This window comes from Capra hircus, chromosome 2, assembly GCF_001704415.2.
Source record: "Capra hircus breed San Clemente chromosome 2, ASM170441v1, whole genome shotgun sequence".
NCBI lineage: Eukaryota > Metazoa > Chordata > Mammalia > Artiodactyla > Bovidae > Capra > Capra hircus.
The window spans coordinates 39,902,732-39,922,741 of NC_030809.1; the positions used below are offsets into that span (position 1 = coordinate 39,902,732).

The window sequence follows — 20,010 nt, forward strand, 5'->3', positions numbered from 1 at the left end:
CTTCAGTTGTAAATATGCACTTTGGTAATTCTGAATTAAGAGTCAGGGGCAAAGGTAACAAAAATAAACTCTTGCCACTGCCTGCCATGACCTTGATCATCCTCTGCTGTTCGCCATAATAAAGAGGTACACCTTTATGTTTTCCTAAATGCCACCCACAAGGACATTTTCGCTGTCAAGTGAGCACTTCTAGAGTCTGCTGCAAATACCTCTCTGGTTCCTGCTGCCTCCCACCCTCGGGGCCTTCCCCGCAGCCAGACTGGAAGCCTGATGTTCCATGCCCATGTGAGCATGCCATCTGTGAGGAACTCCCCAAGGCCCCATCAAGTGCTGCTGTGGTTGCTGAGTGCCCCGGGTAAGGCTCCAGTGACACTTCCCGGGGTACCTGAACAAAGGAGTTTTCTAATTCAGCAGACCTCTATTTCTAAACATGGGGAACACTCCTAACAGCGGAGGAGACAGAACACAGAGATCTGAAACCTCTCTGTGTGGTTATCTGTACATCATGGTTTCTATAACAATAGAACCTTAGATACAACCTCAGATTACAAAAGAAGAAAAGACCTGCAAAAACAAACGTACAATGTGTGACTCAAGTTGAAGCTGTAACCTCTCAGTAGTCTGGAGGTGCTAAGACCTCAGCAGTGACCACTTAACTTCCAAGGCCAGACATGTGCCTCTTAAAACGGACTGGACCTGGTAGACAGCTTTAAGAAAGATGTGAAATTATTTACTGCATCACGTTGTTCTGGTAGTGAGCTTGTAAAATGTTTGGCAAAAACCACCAGAAAAGTAATTTCAATTTATCAAGCAGAGTATTACAATAACAACATACCAAGATTTAACTAATTAATGATGGGAAATACAAATGGTTATACTACAGCTAGACAGAAGTCTAATTTTATATTTATACCTAATTCAGCTCTGTGCGCAATGTAACCTTTCTTAAAATGTACCATTTCTTAAGATGTAAACTTTATGGGAGCAAATGAGGTATTGGAAAATGGTTAGACAGTTCACCGTAACCTTACAAACTCACATGTCCTCAACTGTAATGTCCTTGAGGATCTGGCAGTAGTCCACATTCCAAACAGCCTGATCGTCCCAAACCTTGGAGGCAAGAAGAATGGCTCCCAAAACAATTCTTTTCCAGTTAGTGGGGCAAATGTCGATCTCAGCATAAGTTAAAAGCCTTTCTAAGTAAACCTGCAAAAGTAGAGGACTGATCTTTGATTTTAGTTCAGTTTAAGGGCTGTGATAAGAATTATTAGGAGTGATAGATTTCATCTGTTTTTAACATGTCTTTTATTCTTTGGTTCTACAGAGACTTTTGCTCAGCCCGCTAAGGCCAAAGGCCAGGTCACAGTTGTAAGGCAGATATTTCTGTTAGTCTGGTATTTCTACTCTGCCCATGTGAATTTCCAACCCAATTTTGGTCACAGGAATGAAAGGACATCTCAGCATAGGGCATTCTAAAGACAGGCATTGTGTTATTACTTTCCCACTTGTAAAAGGCAGCACATATAGCCAAGCATCAGTTCAACCGTTCAGTACATGTTTGAGTGTGTACCGTGTGCAGTGTACCTACCATACTGGTGGTGGGTACGTGGCAATTTTACGTAAAGCTTGAGTATGTAAAACTCTGGTAAGACTGAGCAGTTCTTTATCTTCTCTTCAGAGGATGAATCTGAAGATGGTAACTGGTGAAGAGAGCCTCCCAGTGGCTGCTGTGTGGCACAGCAGGATAGGCAGTACAAAGCAGCTTTACATTTGGTGCCTTTCAAAGGAAGACTCATGCATACAAAGAGCTTTTTTTTCATATCCCTTATTTCTCACATCTCCATTATTTCCTAATTCATTTGTCTTACGTATTCTGCAACTTAGTCAATTTGTTTGGTTCTAAGGTGGTTAAGAGCTGCCAGTGTCTAAATCACTGGGGCTCCTCTAAATCTGCCAGGTAGTTTGTGGGATGACTTCATGGCTTCTTTTATGTGTCAAATGGCTATTCTATAAAGAACCAGACCAAGTTAACAGCTGAGTAAAGATTAAAGACATAAGTTGTGATGGTGTTACCTCTGCAGAAGAGAATATATGCCATCTGACAAAAAGAAAAACATCCAGTTTTTATCAGAATGTTATCAGATTGACAGCTCAAATCTGCCAAAGCTCTCCAGACTCAACTGTGTTTCAGACATGGTTACTGAGATTATATACCCTTAGTGAAATTCTGCCCCTGTTCCCCAGAGAACTCAGCATGCTCCAGTACTAAGAACGAATCTCCCTACAGGGTCCACCTCTCTACTTTATGGCACTAATAGAGGCAGTTCAACCTTAGGGGCAATCCCTCAGTTTCCTCTCACCTTTACTAAAGGCAGACCCAGGGGAAGTGACATCTGTTTTTCCTGAAGCTAACTCTTCTATGAATGAAGTCAGTCCCATCTCTCATTTTTGCAGAACACTGTTCCCACAATTCACCTCTTCTTGAACAACCCCCTCTCTGTCAAGAGATTTTCTCCAATGTTCTCTCAGTATTCTCAGCCCATCCCTCACCACCCCTTAGAACACTTCCCTCAGGAAACGTCCCAAAGCTGGCTCCTCATGACCCATCCTCTCCTCATCCCACGTTAGTCTGCCCCTGGCCACCACTGCTCCACCGAAACTACTCAGGCAGAGTCACTGCTGCCTTCGTAACAAACCACCAGAGCTCTTCATCACAGGCCCACTCCCCAGGCCTGCCCTCAGAGCTCAAGACACTGCCACACGCCTGGCTGCCAGGACCAAAAACTTCCACTTGAGCTATCTTACTCCAATCTGTTCGGAATTCTTAACTCCGCTTTCACTGGTCAACTGACGGCGCTGCCCTTCTGTCTGTCACTTCTGACTTGTATCACTGCCACTGCCTCCTCACTTCTCTGCTTCCACTGACTGCCAACCAGTCTGTTCTCCCCAGAGCAGCCAGGAGAGCCTCTTAGATTAAGTGCACTTCACAGGCCTGCTCAACATCTGCCAGGGCGTTCCCATCAAACAGATAACTTCTGTGGCCTGCACGTTACGGGGCCCTGCGTGAGATGCCATCGTCCTTCTGTGACCTCATCACCTGTGCTCTCCCTCATTCCCTACTCTGATCACAGTGGCCATCTTGCTGCTTCTGTCTCAGTGCCTTGTGCTCTGCCCCTCTGCCTGTGGGATCAGCACCCCTCATCTTCCTCAGCCCAGCCAGGTCCTGGTTCAGATCTCACCTCTGTGAAGAGGCTCTTCCAGGTCTTTCTAGCGTGCATGTGTTAAGTCGCTCAGTCGTGTCCTACTCTGTGTGACCCCAGGGACCCGTCTGGCTCCTCTGTCCATGAGGAATTCTCCAGGCAAGAATACTGCAGTGGGTTGCCACTCCCTTCTCCAGGGGATCTTCCCAAACCAGGGATCGAACCCGGGTCTCTTGCACTGCAGGCAGATTGTTTACTATCTGAGCCACCAGGGAAGCCTCTCTAATCTCTTTATCCCTTTACCTTGCTTTCTCTTTCTAGCTTTCACTACTACTTGAAATAGTCATCTTTTTAAAAATACTCATTTTAAAAAAGTCTTATACTCTGCTGTACAGCTGATACTAACACAACACTGTAAATCAACCATAATCCAATAAAAACTTAAGACAATACCAAAAAAAAACAAACACCCTTTGTTTATGTCTGCTATACTTACTTCATAAAGGCAAGGACTCTCCTCTATCCCTAGCACTTAGAACCGTGATGCAGGTAGCTTATGCCCCGAGGAACTCCTTGGCAGCACTCATCCTGTGCACCATGCTCTCCTTCTTCAATCTCCCCTGGCATCTCTTCTGATTCTCTTCTGGGTTGCCTACCACTCCGGCTACTCCTCTGGGGATGTGTCCGTAAGTGCTGATGGTCCCCACAGATCTATCTCCTCAATTTTTATTTAGCGTACTTTCTCTGCATTTGAACAGCTACACATAATTCCCTGCCTCTCGCTCAGCTTCAGGCTCCAATCCCATACAGGCAAATGACTGCTAGACACTGTCACTCTGCTGTTTCACAGGTTCATTGGGCTTAACTTGTCTACAAAGAAATGCCCCTCTTCCAACCCACATACTCTCCTCCTGCATTTCCCAGCTCTCCACGTGCCAGCGCCACTCCTGCCTCTCTCAAGCACATGCTAACTAAGTACTGCAAATGGCTTGCCGCTCCAAGAAAAGGCCTGTGTCTGACCTGGTGCCCACTGAGGGGTCTCTCTGCAAAAGGAGAAGCTGCCTCTCTTACACTGCCTGGAGGGGAGCAGGCAGTGGTGGATGTATTCCTTCCCTCCAGACCATGCAGCTGACTTTCCCCTATAGGTTTGCTATAGGGAGGAGTTAGGCAATCCCAACTACCTCTCAGCTGAATATGATTATTTATCATTATTCAAATGATAAAATCTTACCATAGGAATTCAGTATGGATGACACAAAGGTCCTTACCCAGCTAGAGCTTGGCAGGCTAACTTGAGTAAAGCCTTTCCAAGCACTACTGACACCCCAATCCTGGGTACCTTCACACGCAGGCACCAGAGGACAGTAGAGATGGTTAACATTATCGTCCAAGAACAGGGAGTTGAAGGCAGTCGGTCTCAATCAAGACACACATTAGAACTGCCTAGGCAACACAGCCTGAGACAAGAAACACACTGAATCTGCACCTGCCGTGGCCCAGAAAGTTGAGTGACTGCCTCCATCCCGCCACCCGCCACGCTCTGTCGGTGTGTACCTCTGTGCCCTGTGTGTGCATGAGTCCTGAGGTGTGGAAGCAGAAACCAGAAGTCTCTCCTGCTGCCTTTAACACCAATTGTTTTGTGATGAGAAAAGCAGTGGCAACATTTTAAATCATTATGATTACTAAAGCTCAAATCTGTACATTTTACTTCCTTTTGATACATTTCTCTTTAATGAAGTTCTGATGATCATTTCAGGAATCTACTTTCATCTGAAAAACAAGCCCATACCTTCTGTACAAGAAAAAAACTTCTAGAGATGCTTATATTAAAGAGAAAAATATATTACCAAAGTCACTATTGCACATTCGGCAGTCAGTTGTGCGGCACTGAAAAGAGTACGAACAAATCTGTAAATGAACTTGTGTTCAGGGTCATGCTTAAAGTACTCCTCTGGAACCTTCTCTCGCTGAAAGAAGAAAAAACACAATATAAGTGTCCAATGAAGAAAAACACTTAAAAGCAACCCTCAATACAGCAATCTTCACAAGTGGGCCCACGGCTACTTAAAATAATTTTGACTAAGTGACATGTTTTGTAGTCTTTTAAATATAAACAATGGGATCCTAAAGTACCATAGTGATTCAGTACTCACTACCAATCATTAAAGAAAAATGCAGGCACAACCTCAGAAAATTTATTTTCACCTTCTTCCCAAAGAATTCTAACCAAATGCAAACTATTTTTAGGCTCAAAAGTCTTGCTGATCATTGCACGTCATCATACTTTTCTGCAGTCAACTATGAAAACACCTTTCCAGTGTCCTGTAACCAGAAGGCTCTAGGAGTTTGCTGTCTTACACAGCGGTCACCAGTCACACATGTCTACTGAGCACCTGAAGAAGTGAATTTTAAAACCCTGTCATTTTTATTAGTTTAAAATTTAAACACTTTTTAAATGTTCTCCTTAGAGGTCTTACATATTTGTTAGGAAATGTTTATATTGTGTGATGTTATGGAAAATCATCCTTTAAAAAGCTATATTTTCTGTTATTTGGGTATGTTTACTTACCCACTCACTCGTCATACAAAGCGCAACTTGGTTTTTATCAGTCACACCCCTGACACAACATGCCTTTGGTAAAATGACTAGACATAACATGGGGTGGGGGAAGAAGACTTAAAAGGAAGACAATCTTGGCTTTGAGCTGGAGGCAGTAATTTTCTTCTAGTAATTAATTTCAAAGCAAATAAGCATGAAATAAACACAACTGTAATAAGAAAAATAAACTTCAATAAAAGTGACACTTACTGTGAGTGGATGTGATCTCTCATCAAAAATATCCAAGGATCTATTGGCATCTCTATAAAATAAGAATGTGTATTTTAAAAATTAATTCAGGAGTTACTGGCTTAGTAAAGTATCTGCTAAGAGTAGAGAGAGGAGTAGAGGAAGCTTAACCTTCAATAAAGCAAACAGTTTTACATATTCTCCTGGATTCTGCCCTTAGAAAGGTTTTCTGACGTATTTTACACTCAGCACACCAAGTTGCATGAAATCTTTTCTACAATCAGCCAGAGTTGCCTTTACCTGCACAGACCCCTTCTAACAGGCAATGTTAGTAGACCAATACATTTTCACTGCACTAACCTCACACTGGAATATATAAGAACATTTTGTAAAGTAGCCATAGTGGGCAATAAAGTCTTCTAACGTCAATGAATGTAAATATGAGATTCATGCTTTTTTGTTTTTTCCCCCTCTTTTATTCTTTATTATAACATGTTATAATATATAACATATAAATTATATATATTATATAATATATAAAGTTATATATTATATATAAATATAATCTATATAATTATATATTTATATTGTTATTTCTTCTTGTCTCTCTTAAATAATCTGAGTTAAAAATGTTAATTGTCTTTTAAGAGAAACCAGGCTTTTTATTTTAAATTCCACCACACTACCACCCTGTGCCCATTTAAACAGCAGTTCTGCAGATGTGGTCTGTAGGCCTCTGGGAATCTCCCCTGGCCCCTCTTCAGAAAGCCTGAAGTCCAAGAAGTCCAAACTGTTTTTTATAAGAATACCAAGACATCACCTGCCTTTACACTGTGTGACACTTAAATATGATTGTATAAAAGCAAAAGTGGGTAAAACTGCTCCTTTCTGAGTGTCAATCAAGGCAGTGATATGAAACTAAATTAGAAGTCATTCAGTTATTCCTGGCCAAATGCATGTAAAAAATCTGCTTCACTTAAGAACATCCTTGATGAAAGAGTAAAAATTAAGTGTTCTTAAACCTTTACTCTTCTTTTTCATATTCTGAGTAAGTGGAAAGTATGCATTAAACACTTATATATACTGAAATATGGCTGTGTTAAGGAAGAGCACTTGTAACTTACTGGTAAGTCACTTTTTTTCCCCTGGAACACCATATTTAAACCACTTTTTTCATGAAACACCGACAGTCATTTTTTCAAAAATGAATAAAGTGAGCCTGTCACTTCAAAGAAAACTCTAAACTATTTGTTGCCAATGATAAAATTCAAACCATCAAACTAAAAATACCAGGATTTTTGGAAAACGTGTACCTTCTAGTGTGAGCTTTATTTATGGTGAGCTTGATTTCTCAATACTTAAAGACTTTTCTGATAAGACTGGTGGTGATACTAACAAGAGTGAGTTTTGACACTGTCTAAAGGAATGTGAACCAATACTTTGCAATGACAATGTATAATATAAAATCATGTACAGATAAAAAGATCCACTCTATGCACAACAGATCAATGGGCACTGATTTAACATAGTATCTACTTCAAGTTCACTGATAATGACTTGGAACTCCATCTTAACTAATTTAATGAACTAGCACATGTGGATTTTGAGGACAGTATCAGAGAATATGCCAAACTATCTCAAGGCTTTAAAAATTCACCTTTTCCCACCTATATGTCTGCATGTAGCTGGATCTTCATATTGCTTCTTCAAAGCAAATGACTGAAGACAGTGTTGATATGAGAATCAACTCTCTCCTATTAATGAGATACTTTTCTCTCCACTATTTTGTTGTGGAAAATGGTTTTCATTTTAAAAAAATGACTTATGTTAAACACTGGGGTCCCCAACCAGATGGCGATCTCATCCCTCAGCAGGCAGTTTTCGTATCCTACTGTGGAGAGCAATGGAATGTGCTACTGGCACCTAGAGAGCAGAGGCCAGGGGTGCCGTGAAATACTCTACGACGCACAGGACAGCACCTCACAACAAAGCTTCATCCAGCTCAAAATTTCAATAGTGCTAAGGAAAGCCTGTTTAACATACAATGGATTTAATTTTTAAATTTTTAAATTTCAATTTCTAATACAGTAAATATCCATATAAACCACATAAAACTTAAAGAATTAAGAGTCCCAAAATAAAAATAAATGATTCACTTCAATACTCTAATAAAAGCACTCTAACAGTAAAAGCTTACTCTAAATACTGTCTATAGTTATTACTTAACACTAAACTTGATACTGTGTAAATTAATTAGCTAGAATAACAAGATAGGTTTTAAAAGAGCTCACCTGTTCTTTATGTGGTAATATATTGCTAAGGTCACACTGTGGAGGAAAAAAATATATTGTAATAATTGATTTTTATCACATTAGGCCTGAAGACATTTTAAAAGGGTTGGCAGAGAGGTAAGACCTTCCAGATGCCCAGTGGCCCCCACATCCTCTAATTCAGAGCAGTACCCATAGGTGCTATCCCCCATGTTTTAGGTTCTTTGGCTTTTAGCAAAATTAGGAGACCCAAAATGCTAGATGTGCTCTTAGAAGACATGTTTGGGTTGATTAAATTATTACATATTTCCCCGGTCATTTGTCCTTCTATACACAGAATCTTTCATCCCATACAAGTTATATCATCTATCCACATGGTTAAATATAAGATGCACAGCAGATTTTGTTTGTGGCTTTTTGTTAGGCACTACATTTCAGTTGATTTAGTTCAGTATCCCCCAACACGTCTATTTTCCATTATTTCTCTAAAAGTAAGTAATACAAGTGCTCCATACCAAATAAAATGGATTTAAAATCACTTTCACACATAATTATTAGAAAATTTAATAGCAAAATTTTATAGTCACAAAATTGATAGGCCTAGTTATCCTGAAATAAGCACTGCTAATAAGGCAGCACAATACAGCACAGTACACTATTAATGACAGGTATTTCCAAATTATTTTAAATAAAGTATTAACTAACCAATAGATACAAGTCCTCAGATACTTTTTACATTACTATAGCCGTAAGTTATTCACAGATGCTGTGTATTAGGCAATTAAGGGGTTCTCTGGTTAAGTTATTTGCTTCCCTTTGTTCTCAGTATCTAAAATGAAACTCAAAATAATTGAGAGAAGGCAAATCTGAATTTTGTAACTAGTCTATAGAATCAGCATTTGCAGAAAGGCCTGTAACACTGTTAGCATCAAAGATGGATACTTCTATAGTGCTTCAAAGTTTCTTCAAACTGATTTTAAAGTCACAGAATTAAAAGTTACATGATAAAAAGGGCAACTGAACCTTATATGACACTTAACTCATTTTACAAATAAGGGAATCAAGGCTAAAAATTGACTTACTCAAGGTCCCACCAATTATCAGAAGTAGTTCTTTCTCCTACCCTTGAAGCAGAGAGTGGCTCCCAAGCTCAGCTGCACACTGGGATTACCCAGGATGCTTTAAACACTGCCTGGCTTCTGCTTCAAAATGTTCTGATTTAACTCCATTAGGTACAACCTGGGCAACAGGATTGTATTTAAAGGTCCCCAGGTGACTGCAACGTGCAGCCAAATTTAGGAATGAATGAGTTAGGTAAGATGAGAATCTCTCAGGATACTTTTGTCTATAAAATCATGCCTCACACATCATTCCCCAACTTGTCAAAAGGGGTGCCTGTGTGTGAGAGAAAGAGACAGAGGGAAAGACAGAGAGCCAGACAGACCCACAGACTCTGTGTCTTGGAGGTAGGGAGGAAAGGTGGATTTCATGTGTCAGAGACATACATCTTGAAAAAGTTGCATAGGTGATTCTAATAAGGCTCACCTACCCCACTGAAAACTAATCCCATGGTATTTTTCAAAATCATTCCTAAAAGCCAATTTGCCCTAATTTTCTACGTAAACCTTTATTTCACCAATAACGAATGTGCTGAGTGGTCATTTTTAAAACTTAATCAGATAAAAATTTACTGTCTTTCCAAACATTAAGACTAGCTTGGGAATAAAAAGCATGAAACCTACTCATCTGAGCAAGGTTAATCTTTAAAACTACTTCTGAATTATATACTGGAATATCAGGCTCTTTTGAATTCAAAAGAAGCTGTGAGTCTAGCCCCAGTGAAAGTAGTTTTTTAACCCACAGATTTAGTGTCTTGGCTGAATAAAAACACTCAGTTATTTCGAGAGAAGTGCCAAAACTCAGGACTTTAAAGAGCAATGGGGCTCAGTTTTTGTTGAAACACGATTTGACCAAAACTAATATTATAAGAAAGTTACATTATTATGATTGTGAACTGGTTGTTTTTAATTAAAGTTAGAAGTTACTGATCATTTAAATAGCTAAAAAATAAAAAGCCTTGCACGTTAAAATTGAAATTAAATTTATAAGCTAATTATATTTTTAAGACAGAAAAGTAAAATTAATGATAAGGATACTAATATTTTCAAATAGCATTTCCCAAACTGTTCTGGAAGGTCAACATTCATATGCTGAGGAGACATTAGTTAATGTTCCACGGACAACTCCAAAGGAGGCAGGAAGGTCTGCATCCTGTTGGGTTTTTAATTCTCTCTCTTAATTAAACTTGAACGTTCCCATCATTAGGGCGTTCTGAATTGTGCATCTCCAATTGTGGACTATGAGGGGCTTCCAGAAATGGAGGAATAGTTTTTGTCATAGTAACACTGTTCGTGTCTTCTTAAGTATAAGCCTGACCACAGCCTTGCTTCTGAAACTTCATCTCTTTTATTGTTCTCTGCTTTGATTGATACAGTTTGTCGGAGATACACATATATAAACAAAAATTAAATGTGTCTATTAAGTTAAAAATCTCAGTTGAACAAATTTCATCTATGGAGAAATTAAGCTTGAGAGTATGCCCCTTAAAGCAGTTTTGAGAGCAGTTCCTCTCTTTGGGGGAGAGGAAGAAGTAAAATTTCATATAGAAATACTGCAGGAAAAAAATGCAGGGTGGGATAAATCTGACCAAGTCCAATTAAATTTAACTGCAGATTCGCTTTGGTGCCAGTAGGGGACAAGCTGTTCCTTCTTCTCATGTTAGCTTCCAAACTAGTATTCATTGTTGTAGGACACTCCCAACTCATAAAGACATACTTTTTTCTAGAAACATACAATAAAAAGGTACCTCTCTTTCCCATTATGTTCAACACTATCTTAACAATAGAAATGCACCAAACAAGATTTACATTTTTCCTGGGATTTCTTACTTGCTAACTGACTTTCCCTTCTATCATGTACTCTATGATAAAATTGAAACTGAAGACTCATATTTAGGTCCTTGAAACCAACATATAGTTGACACCAGTTTCTTAACCTGATCACTGAAAAGGACAAATCAAATGAATGAAATTACGTATGGCTAGGATGCTTTCAGCAAGAAGGGGGTCTGTCACTCAGCCCTTGGCAACCTAGTTGTACTCACCATTTTATTGTGGTTCTAAGATTAGGCTGGCTGACTGTGCTGTCATCTAGAAATATGGTTGAGCATGAGCTATACTTTTTAGTAAGCTGCCCTGGAGATACCTGAAGGGGAAGGGAGATAGAAGAAAATGTCACAGTAAGTTAAACCTATAAAAGTGTGTTTTTTCCTTGGTTAAAATGTCAAACGATAAAGCATTAAGATTTTCCTTACACTCCGTGAACTGCTGAGTGTTGCATCATGTGCAGCTCCATGGAAAACCTCTGTACTCTAACTTCCACAGGCCAGATCTGAGAAATGTGGTATAAACTGCTGCCCTTGATACAGGAGCCACAAATGAACCTGGCAAGCACCTATGATAAATTGCCTTTATAATAATGCAGAAAGCGTATAGTAAGATTTCAGTGTTTCTTCTTTAAGCAATGAAATGCAGCGGAGATTTCTATTTCTATTCATTTACTACAATAAAACGCACTGCTTTATATAATATCGATGTGAGAGCATTTCATTGCAGTCAATGAACGCCAATCATAAATGTACTAGTTTGGGAGACAGTGTGAGAAACAAGCGGCTGGGCATGCCGGGGCTGCTCTATCACTCGTGACCTGGGGGCCATAGATCTCTTTGGGCCTCAGTTTCCTTATCTGGAGGACAAAAGGGAACAGCTTTAAGATTCTCTCACAGCCAAGACACAGATAAAGCAGCTCTGAAAATTGAACTTCTCATTTCATGTTTAAGTAAGACTGCCATATATTAGACAAGTGAGAGCCTCAGAGAATACTTCCCACTCATTTCACAGTTTTATTAATTCTACTCTACATGTTATCTGACACTCATGGCACTCTGCTGCCTTGCGCATGCTGCTCTCTGCCTGCAACGGCTTTTTCTTCCTCCTTGTCCCAGCAAACTTGACCCCATCCACCTCCAGCATATCTCAGCCAGCAGCCACACCACCGAACTTCTCCCTTTCTGCACACTTACACATCTAATTCACCACTTGTTACATGGTCTCAACTGCTTGCCTGGTATCCCCCTCCTAAGTAAGCAAGCAAGCTCCTCCAGGTTACAGAAGATTCTTACTCCTCCTACTCTAGCTGCTGAGCACAGAATCTGGGACAAATCAGGCTTCAACAAGCGTTTGACAAATTATTTAAGATCAATTACAACTGGAAGGTAAGTCATACTAATGATACACACTAGAACTATCTGCAGTGGTGCTGGATAGGTGACAAAGAACTCTGTGAGACCCTCTAGAGAATAAACTATCTTTAAAACACTTTAGAAGTATCCATTTATTTGTGAAGAGCCCAAGAACACAGCCATAGTCAAATACTAAAATAGCCTAAACTATGTTAGGACAATTCTCTTCCTTTAAGTAAAGGCCAATAATCAAATCCCAGTCACTGTCAGTAGCTCAAAGTAATAGCATTCTTGAATACCACAGAACACAAAATTTTAACACTTGGTTTTGTTGGGTTTTGTTTACTAATTCAGATGAGCCTTCCTTCCTCCTATTAATATGAAGTAGTTTTCACCATGCTGTCAGACTCTATCAGTGTCCTCCACAAGTACATCGAAGGCGAAACAAGGAGAAAATCTAGTCGATGTTTCTTTAAAATACATAGCATTTAAATGAACACTGCCAGTAGCCAATAATAAGAACCATCCAAATGGTGTATAAACCACCATTCTGCTTCTTCTAGGTATTTTATGGCAGGGCCACTTACTCTTTTATTAACAAAACGTTCTAGACATAACATACCTGAAAAGTACCACTATTTGGAGGAATTTCTCCTTCAAGCTAGAAATGATTTAAATTGAAACTCATATATTCCTTAAGCTATCTGGTTAATGTGTAATTTTAGAATCTCAAAAGAGACAGTGTGAAAACTGAACATTTATTCAAATGCTTATATTCTAAATGAAGTTATCTTTTAAAAGGTCACTACTGTTAAGAGTACGATGCACTACACATAGTAACTATAAAATCTATCTATGAGGGGAATAAAAATAGTAAGAAAATGTACCAAAATATGGACTAGTTGGTAGAGCTTTGGCTTTGGGTGATATTTATCCCATTTTTCTCTATTAAAACTTTTTCTCTATTATGCATTATATCTGTTTATCTTTGGAAGTATTAGTGCTGAAACATTTAAGAAGTTTAATTAGACGTGGCCCTACAGACTATGGGGGCTCATTTAGTCTATCAGCAACCTACAGACTACTGGCTAGATCCTACCAAAGAAACAGTGAACACTTCTCCAGGCCTACTCCTGAAGTGATTCAAACTTTGGTGTCTACTAGTCACTAAAGGATGGCAGAATTAAAGCCTCTGAGCAAAGCCTGGATATATTAGCTGCCAACAGCTTACTTTTCTCTAATCTCACTTTAAAATTTAAGGTAACTGTCCATTAAAATTAAAGCCTTATCATTGCTGGCTCAAAACCTCAATAAACTACACTGACAAAGATTAATGATATAAAATGCAAATACAAAAATCAAACAGCCAAACCCACCACTGATAGTTTAATGTTCACTGAAGAAAGAGTATTTATTTACCATCATTCAGCGCTAAGGACAGAACAGATGGACTTTTACAATCTTTACAAGAAGGGAAAAGGCTTACTTAGTAGACTTCAGGTTTAATGGCAGAGACTAGAAAATAATCATACTGGAAGACTAATAAGTAACAATCCCCCCCAAAAACTTATCATCAAAAGTCAAGCACCTGTTGAAATTCTGCCCCCACCCAGTGAATCTTCCCATCCTGCCTATTGCCTCTGAGTTTAACCCATCAAAAAAATTAAACTGAAATTCATTTTTCCTCCCCTTTCCACAAGTTTTAGATGTGTTTATTAATAATTATTAAGACTTTTACTTAAAATTTTGTAATACTCTCTGCATTAGTGTGGGGGCTTCCCTGGTGGCTCAGTGGGTAAAGAATCCACCTGCCAATGCAGGAAACGTGGGTTTGATTCTTCAGTTGGGAAGATCCCCTGGAGAAGGAAATAGCAACCCACTCCAGTATTCTTGCCTGGAAAAGTCCATGGACAGGCGAGCCTGGTGGGCTACAGTCCATGGGGTTGCAAAAGAGTCATGTCTGACTTTAAAACAACAAGAAGTGCATTAGTGTAAACTACTCCATCTACATTACTGCACATTAACGGAGGACAATGTGGCAGGATGATGAGTAGTTTGAATAAGATTCTTAATCAAGGCCTTAGTAGAAATGTACAGTATTCTAATTATAGGTATAATAGTATTGTCTGAATCAGTATCGTTAATTATACTGAATTAAAACTTTTAAACTTAGAATTTATATTCAAAGTATAAATCCAACTTTGAGTGGACTAACCACAAATCTACTTCCTTTCCCCCTTCTTTCAGAGATATCATCTCATTAGAAATAAAAGTATTTTTAAAAAAAGCTATACCCAAGACAGGATGAACAGCAGATGATTTTTGATGTTTGAAAGATGAAAAAACTAGATAAAGGAGTGGTAACTGACATGGCAGAACAGAGGAAGCACAACCTTGGAACCTACAGAGTAACTGGGATGGGAACAACAAAATCAGTGTTGTCTTACAGAACCCAAGGCAGGTTCAGAATCCAGAAGCATGGTCACCAAATCCTTGCAGTGAGGTCTATCAGTTAATGAGTTCGCAAAGTGATGCTTCCAATTAGATCTTAACAGACAGTGAGGGACCATCACATATCTGAGGGAAACCTCCACGAAGTCAGAGATCAAAACAGGAAGAAGAAATCGATAGGAATGATAAAAATGAAGGCGCAAATAAAAACTTAAAAAAAATCTTCAACATCTACAGAAAGATGAGAAATTGCATCAGTGAAAAAAAGAATAAAAGGATGGAAGAGAACTCTATAAAAATAAGGTAGACAAAACAATATATTCAATAGAAGGATTACAGCAGAGTCAAGGAAACCTCCAGGAAGTAGGATAAGACAAAACAGAAAACAGGAGGGGAAAAAAAAATCTGTGCAGAAATATTGCTCTAAAATTTTCAACATCTGACTAACAGGAATCAAAAAAAAAAAAAAAAAGAAAAAAGGAAATACCAAAGACGCACATAAAAGAATTCACTAGAAGAGATGTTCTGTATGTTTAAAGGCCCCAATAGAAAGACAAGGTCTATACCAAGCCATATTATGAAATGTCAAAACCCCACAAAGACAGAAGGTACTACAAGGTTCCACAGGAGGAAGGAATGGAGAAATGACTAATTTGGTAATATACAATGTATCAAATTCAATAGATTTAAGAGAAACACTGTAAATGAGAAGACAAGAGGGAAACCTCTCTGTTACTGCAAAGATTAGTTTCAACCTAGAATTCTACACTTTATCAAATATAAGGAGTTTCATAGAGGCTAGGTCTTGATAAAATTTTTGCCCATGTGCCTTTTTCCAGGAAAATGTGCTCCAGGTAAACAAGGGAGTATAACAAGACAGAGGGAAACAGAATCTAGGACATAGGGGATCCAACACGAGAGAGCAGTGGTGTGAGATCCCAGGTGACTTCACACAGACACCCCAGGAAAACAGGCACAGAGCCCGTCTAGGAAACACTAGCATGCAGGCGGTAGGAAGACAAAAGGTTGGCAAAAAGTGTCTCCAAGAAGAAATGGAACAGATGTGGTTTTGTGGACGGAAAATATTTCTGATAGGCATGTGACAAATGTTACAACATTTGGGGGAAAAAATAGCTGTTAAAAAACAGGCAAGTGAATATAGTCAGGAAATTAATTCCACAGAAAAAAAATGAAGACTGTGAAAACAGGGAGATTGGTCAGGGAGCTACTCAACCGTGTTTGGCTGTGTGAGATCATGTTTGCTAGAAAAAGCAGAACTGGATTATCCTGAGAAGTGCAGAAGTGCTTAGACTTCATTAATATTGAAGAAAAAGAATGAAAGGTGCACAAGGAGGCAGCAGAGAGAACTATATGGCTCAACAACGAACAATACTTGCTTAGTCATAATACTGTAAACAGTGATTCTGATTTAATAAAAACTGATGCACGTAAAGGGAACAGGAGGAGGGAATAAAATCACAGTGGATGAGGAAGTTAAGATTTCACCTGCTGTGCCAAGAAGTCAGTGAACAGTGCTAAAAATTAAATTACCTATTACACTTTTATTACTCTGGTTAAAAACTAAGATGAAAAATTTAAGGCAAAAGAATTTGACGTCAATCTTTATGCTATAACCATATTATTGAAATTTAACTTAAATGTCAGGACCCTTAAAAAAAAAGGGAACTACTAAGTCAAAAACCTTTCTGAATATACTTGATAATTAGGAACCAGAGAGTCAGAAAATTTATAAATAAGAGGTCAATGCTAACAGTATTGGATCCATCATACTTTTTAGGAAATCATGGCAGACATGCTTTTAATTGAACTATTGATTTCTCAACTTTTCAACTATTTACTTACATGGTTTAAATGGTTGCTCTTCCTCTTTTCTCGCACTAAGAATAAAAAAAATTAACTGATGAATTCCAATACAAATACCATAGAAAAATAAGTCACTAGTTATCTGATGGATTACCAATATACACAAGGAGTTAAAATTTCATTCTATTTTTAAAAATAATTTCCAACAAAACATATAATTTAAATCACCCAGCAAAATGAATCCTATAAATAGTATCTAAAAACTTAGTTTTACTATTTGACCTAACAGATACTCTGTATTAGGTACAAATCAAAGACTTTCCATTTACAAAAGAAAAGGACAAAGTAAATTAGGCCAGGTGAGATATTTAGCTAATAAAAAATTTACCAGCTGCACAGTATGTAGTATTTTCTAGTTCTACATGTACTTTAGTCACCAGGATTAACAGATGACAACTCTAAGAACCAGTTTCTGGTCAAGCACCCATGTCTCTGGAAGCATCCTGGACCACTTATTGGTCACCTACTCAAACACCCAAGTTAAAAAATACAGGGTGTTTACACACTGGAAAGCAATCTATAATCTTTAACATGTGTGCTGACCTCACTGAACATACATCAAAAGCACACAGAACTGTTTTGCTCCAACAAAGGCCAGAAGAATATACGCTCAAAGAGGGTCTTAGGCCACACTTGTTCCCATGGCATCACAAGCACGAATTCCTTTAGACAGAGGAGACAGGGGCATGGGGTTGTGTTTCTTTGACTCTCTCCACCGTCTCTCTACAGTGTGAGCAGCTCATGACTCTGGAAAAGACTGAGAAATACAGTAATCCTAACTAGAAATAACGGCCTCAAGACAAAGTACACACACTTTAAGAAAATGCAGGCGCCCCCAGGCAGAACAGGTGGTGCCCTCGGAGAGGGCGTGGTGAGCGCTCTGCGCCCCGCCCCCTCGCCTGGCCCTCTTCCTTCTGGCTGTTCCTGAGACAGACCCTTCGATGAAAACCAGTAATCCAATGAAAATAAGAGAGAAAACCCTCTATTTTTTATTGTGCTGCATTACTTCAAATATTATAGAATGTTCACTTCTTGTATTCCTGCTCTCATAAACAACCGAAAAACCTGACCATGTATGGCTTTTTAGCAAATAAACTAGGATTTAACGTATATTAAGGAAGACAAGCAGGCAAGACAGGCAGGGGTGCAAAAACTTCCAGTTCTGATTCTTATCTTAAAACAAGCAGGACACCAGAAATTTATACAAGGTTTCCCATACTGAGGATAACCTTCTAGAAAACCCCATATGGCAGGCACGTTGCTCTGATTACCCTGGCTCAGCACTTCATTAGGATGAGAGAACTTGGAAGAGCTAAAAGTTCTCACAAGAACTTTTAAAAGAACTTAAAAATTCACACGAATCTGGATGTGAGAGGTTCATCTGGGTGAGCACTGCAAAATGGTGCCAAAATCACACGACTCGATTCCCATACGTAACAGCTGACTTTTTTTTTAATTAAATGAAAACCTAACTGTGACCTAAACCCTATCATTCATCTTTAACTCATGTGCTCTTGGAGCAAGAGGAAAAGGACAAAGTAGCATGGAAAAACAGACCACAACTAAATCATGTGGCAAGCTGACTGTGCTGATAAAGAAATAGCAGAGTGTATAAACAGATGGTCTAAGTGTTTCTCCTCATTAAAACAGTGACACCTAAAGGAAAAATGTATCATCACATATTAAAATAAAACATCACATATTAAAATATTATCACATACAAAAAAATAAAATATTTAAACTATTCTAAGTGTCTTTCTGTATCTTCCTAAAATACACAAAGACAGTTTTCAATCTTTTTCTCGGGGGGTGAGGGGCAGACACCGTCTTACCGTCCGTTTGAGATTTGCTCAGGAAAATTGTGCTTGCCCTTGGGTGGTCAGATGGGTTTGATTCCAAAGCTAAGTCTGCACAGGAAGAAGAGAGAAAGGTGTGACAATTAGTGGAGTAGAAAAAGACATGACTTTTAAAACAGCTACACATTGATTTTAATCACGTTTAACAGCCTTAAGAAGAGCTTTTAGTAATGGCAAGAAGGAAACTAGTAAAGGCAACAATATAAAAATTCTATTGGGAAACAGAAAAATTGTAGAAATTCTCCATACATGTGGAATAAAACCAGGGCTATGTCTTAGGCTCTTTTTTTTTTTTTTTAAACTTGCACCTAATCTATGCCTCCCCTCCTACTTATCGATTAAAAATTCAGTCACCTCTCTTTAAGCTGATATTACTGGCACATTTCAGGAAGTCTCAAGAAGCAAGTTATGCTACAGTCAATTACTGTCAGATACCATCTCAAACTATCAAATATGCTATAACCAAATAAGCTGCTTTTGGCAAATGTTCTTCAGACAATCCAATGGCTAATTCTAACTCCACTCAACAGTTGGCTGCTGTTTATCTAGGGGCTATTCATTACGGCAGATTTAAGAGGAATACATATAAGAGTTCAACGTTCTGATCCATAGGAACACTTCCAGGATAGTGATTTTTAACTTTGCCCTCTATTTCCAAAGCTAAACTCTCACTTCTTCCTTTCATGGTGCATGATTAATAGAAGGCTTCAATAAGAGTACTTCCTGGAGCACATCAAAGGGCTGCTTGAAAAAAAATTTGCCCATACCTACGTAAAAAAGGTGGGTCTGCTGGCAGTTCACTTTGCACCAAGGTGGGACAGTCTTCTATTTAGGCAGAAATATCAAGCAAGCACAGGCTGTCACATTGGACAGTAAGTTGTTGTTTAAAACAAACATAAAAGCCCTATGGGCACTTACTCAGTGAAGTCTACCTCAAACCAATTAAACAATCTTTTAAGAAACTGGACCAAGATTTTTAAAGAGTAATAGTTAAGGCATTATTTCCCAAACCACATAATAATTGGCCTATTTTTAAAGGTGAGTTTGGTGGTCAAAGTGATTTACATGTTATCCCTGAGAATCAAGACTATATACATTGATATAATAAAAACTAACCAGTCCAGCAGTGAATTCAGTCTAACCCAGCATTTCACAAATGTTATCTACCTAAAACCTTTTTCTTCCCCAAAGAAAGAATTTTGCATGAACAGTAATTTGAGACTTCCTGGTTTAATGGGAATTTTAATGTTACTGCCAGCAC

General features: G+C 38.7%; 1 protein-coding gene across 2 annotated transcripts in view; it reads right to left on the minus strand.

Moving 5' to 3' along the window:
* Positions 1–20,010, minus strand: part of CCNYL1 (cyclin Y like 1) — a 37,543-nt gene that overhangs the window by 7,680 nt on the left and 9,853 nt on the right. The window contains exons 2-8 of one of the 2 annotated variants that reach the window (XM_018060260.1): positions 18,726–18,800; positions 16,873–16,907; positions 11,422–11,522; positions 8,280–8,315; positions 6,010–6,061; positions 5,048–5,167; positions 1,040–1,206 (exon numbers count right to left, since the gene is read on the minus strand). In XM_018060260.1, the coding sequence (XP_017915749.1) occupies positions 1,040–1,206; positions 5,048–5,167; positions 6,010–6,061; positions 8,280–8,315; positions 11,422–11,522; positions 16,873–16,907; positions 18,726–18,800 (586 nt within the window). The remainder of the gene's footprint in view (positions 1–1,039; positions 1,207–5,047; positions 5,168–6,009; positions 6,062–8,279; positions 8,316–11,421; positions 11,523–16,872; positions 16,908–18,725; positions 18,801–20,010) is intronic. The other variant, XM_018060270.1, reaches the window with a different exon arrangement.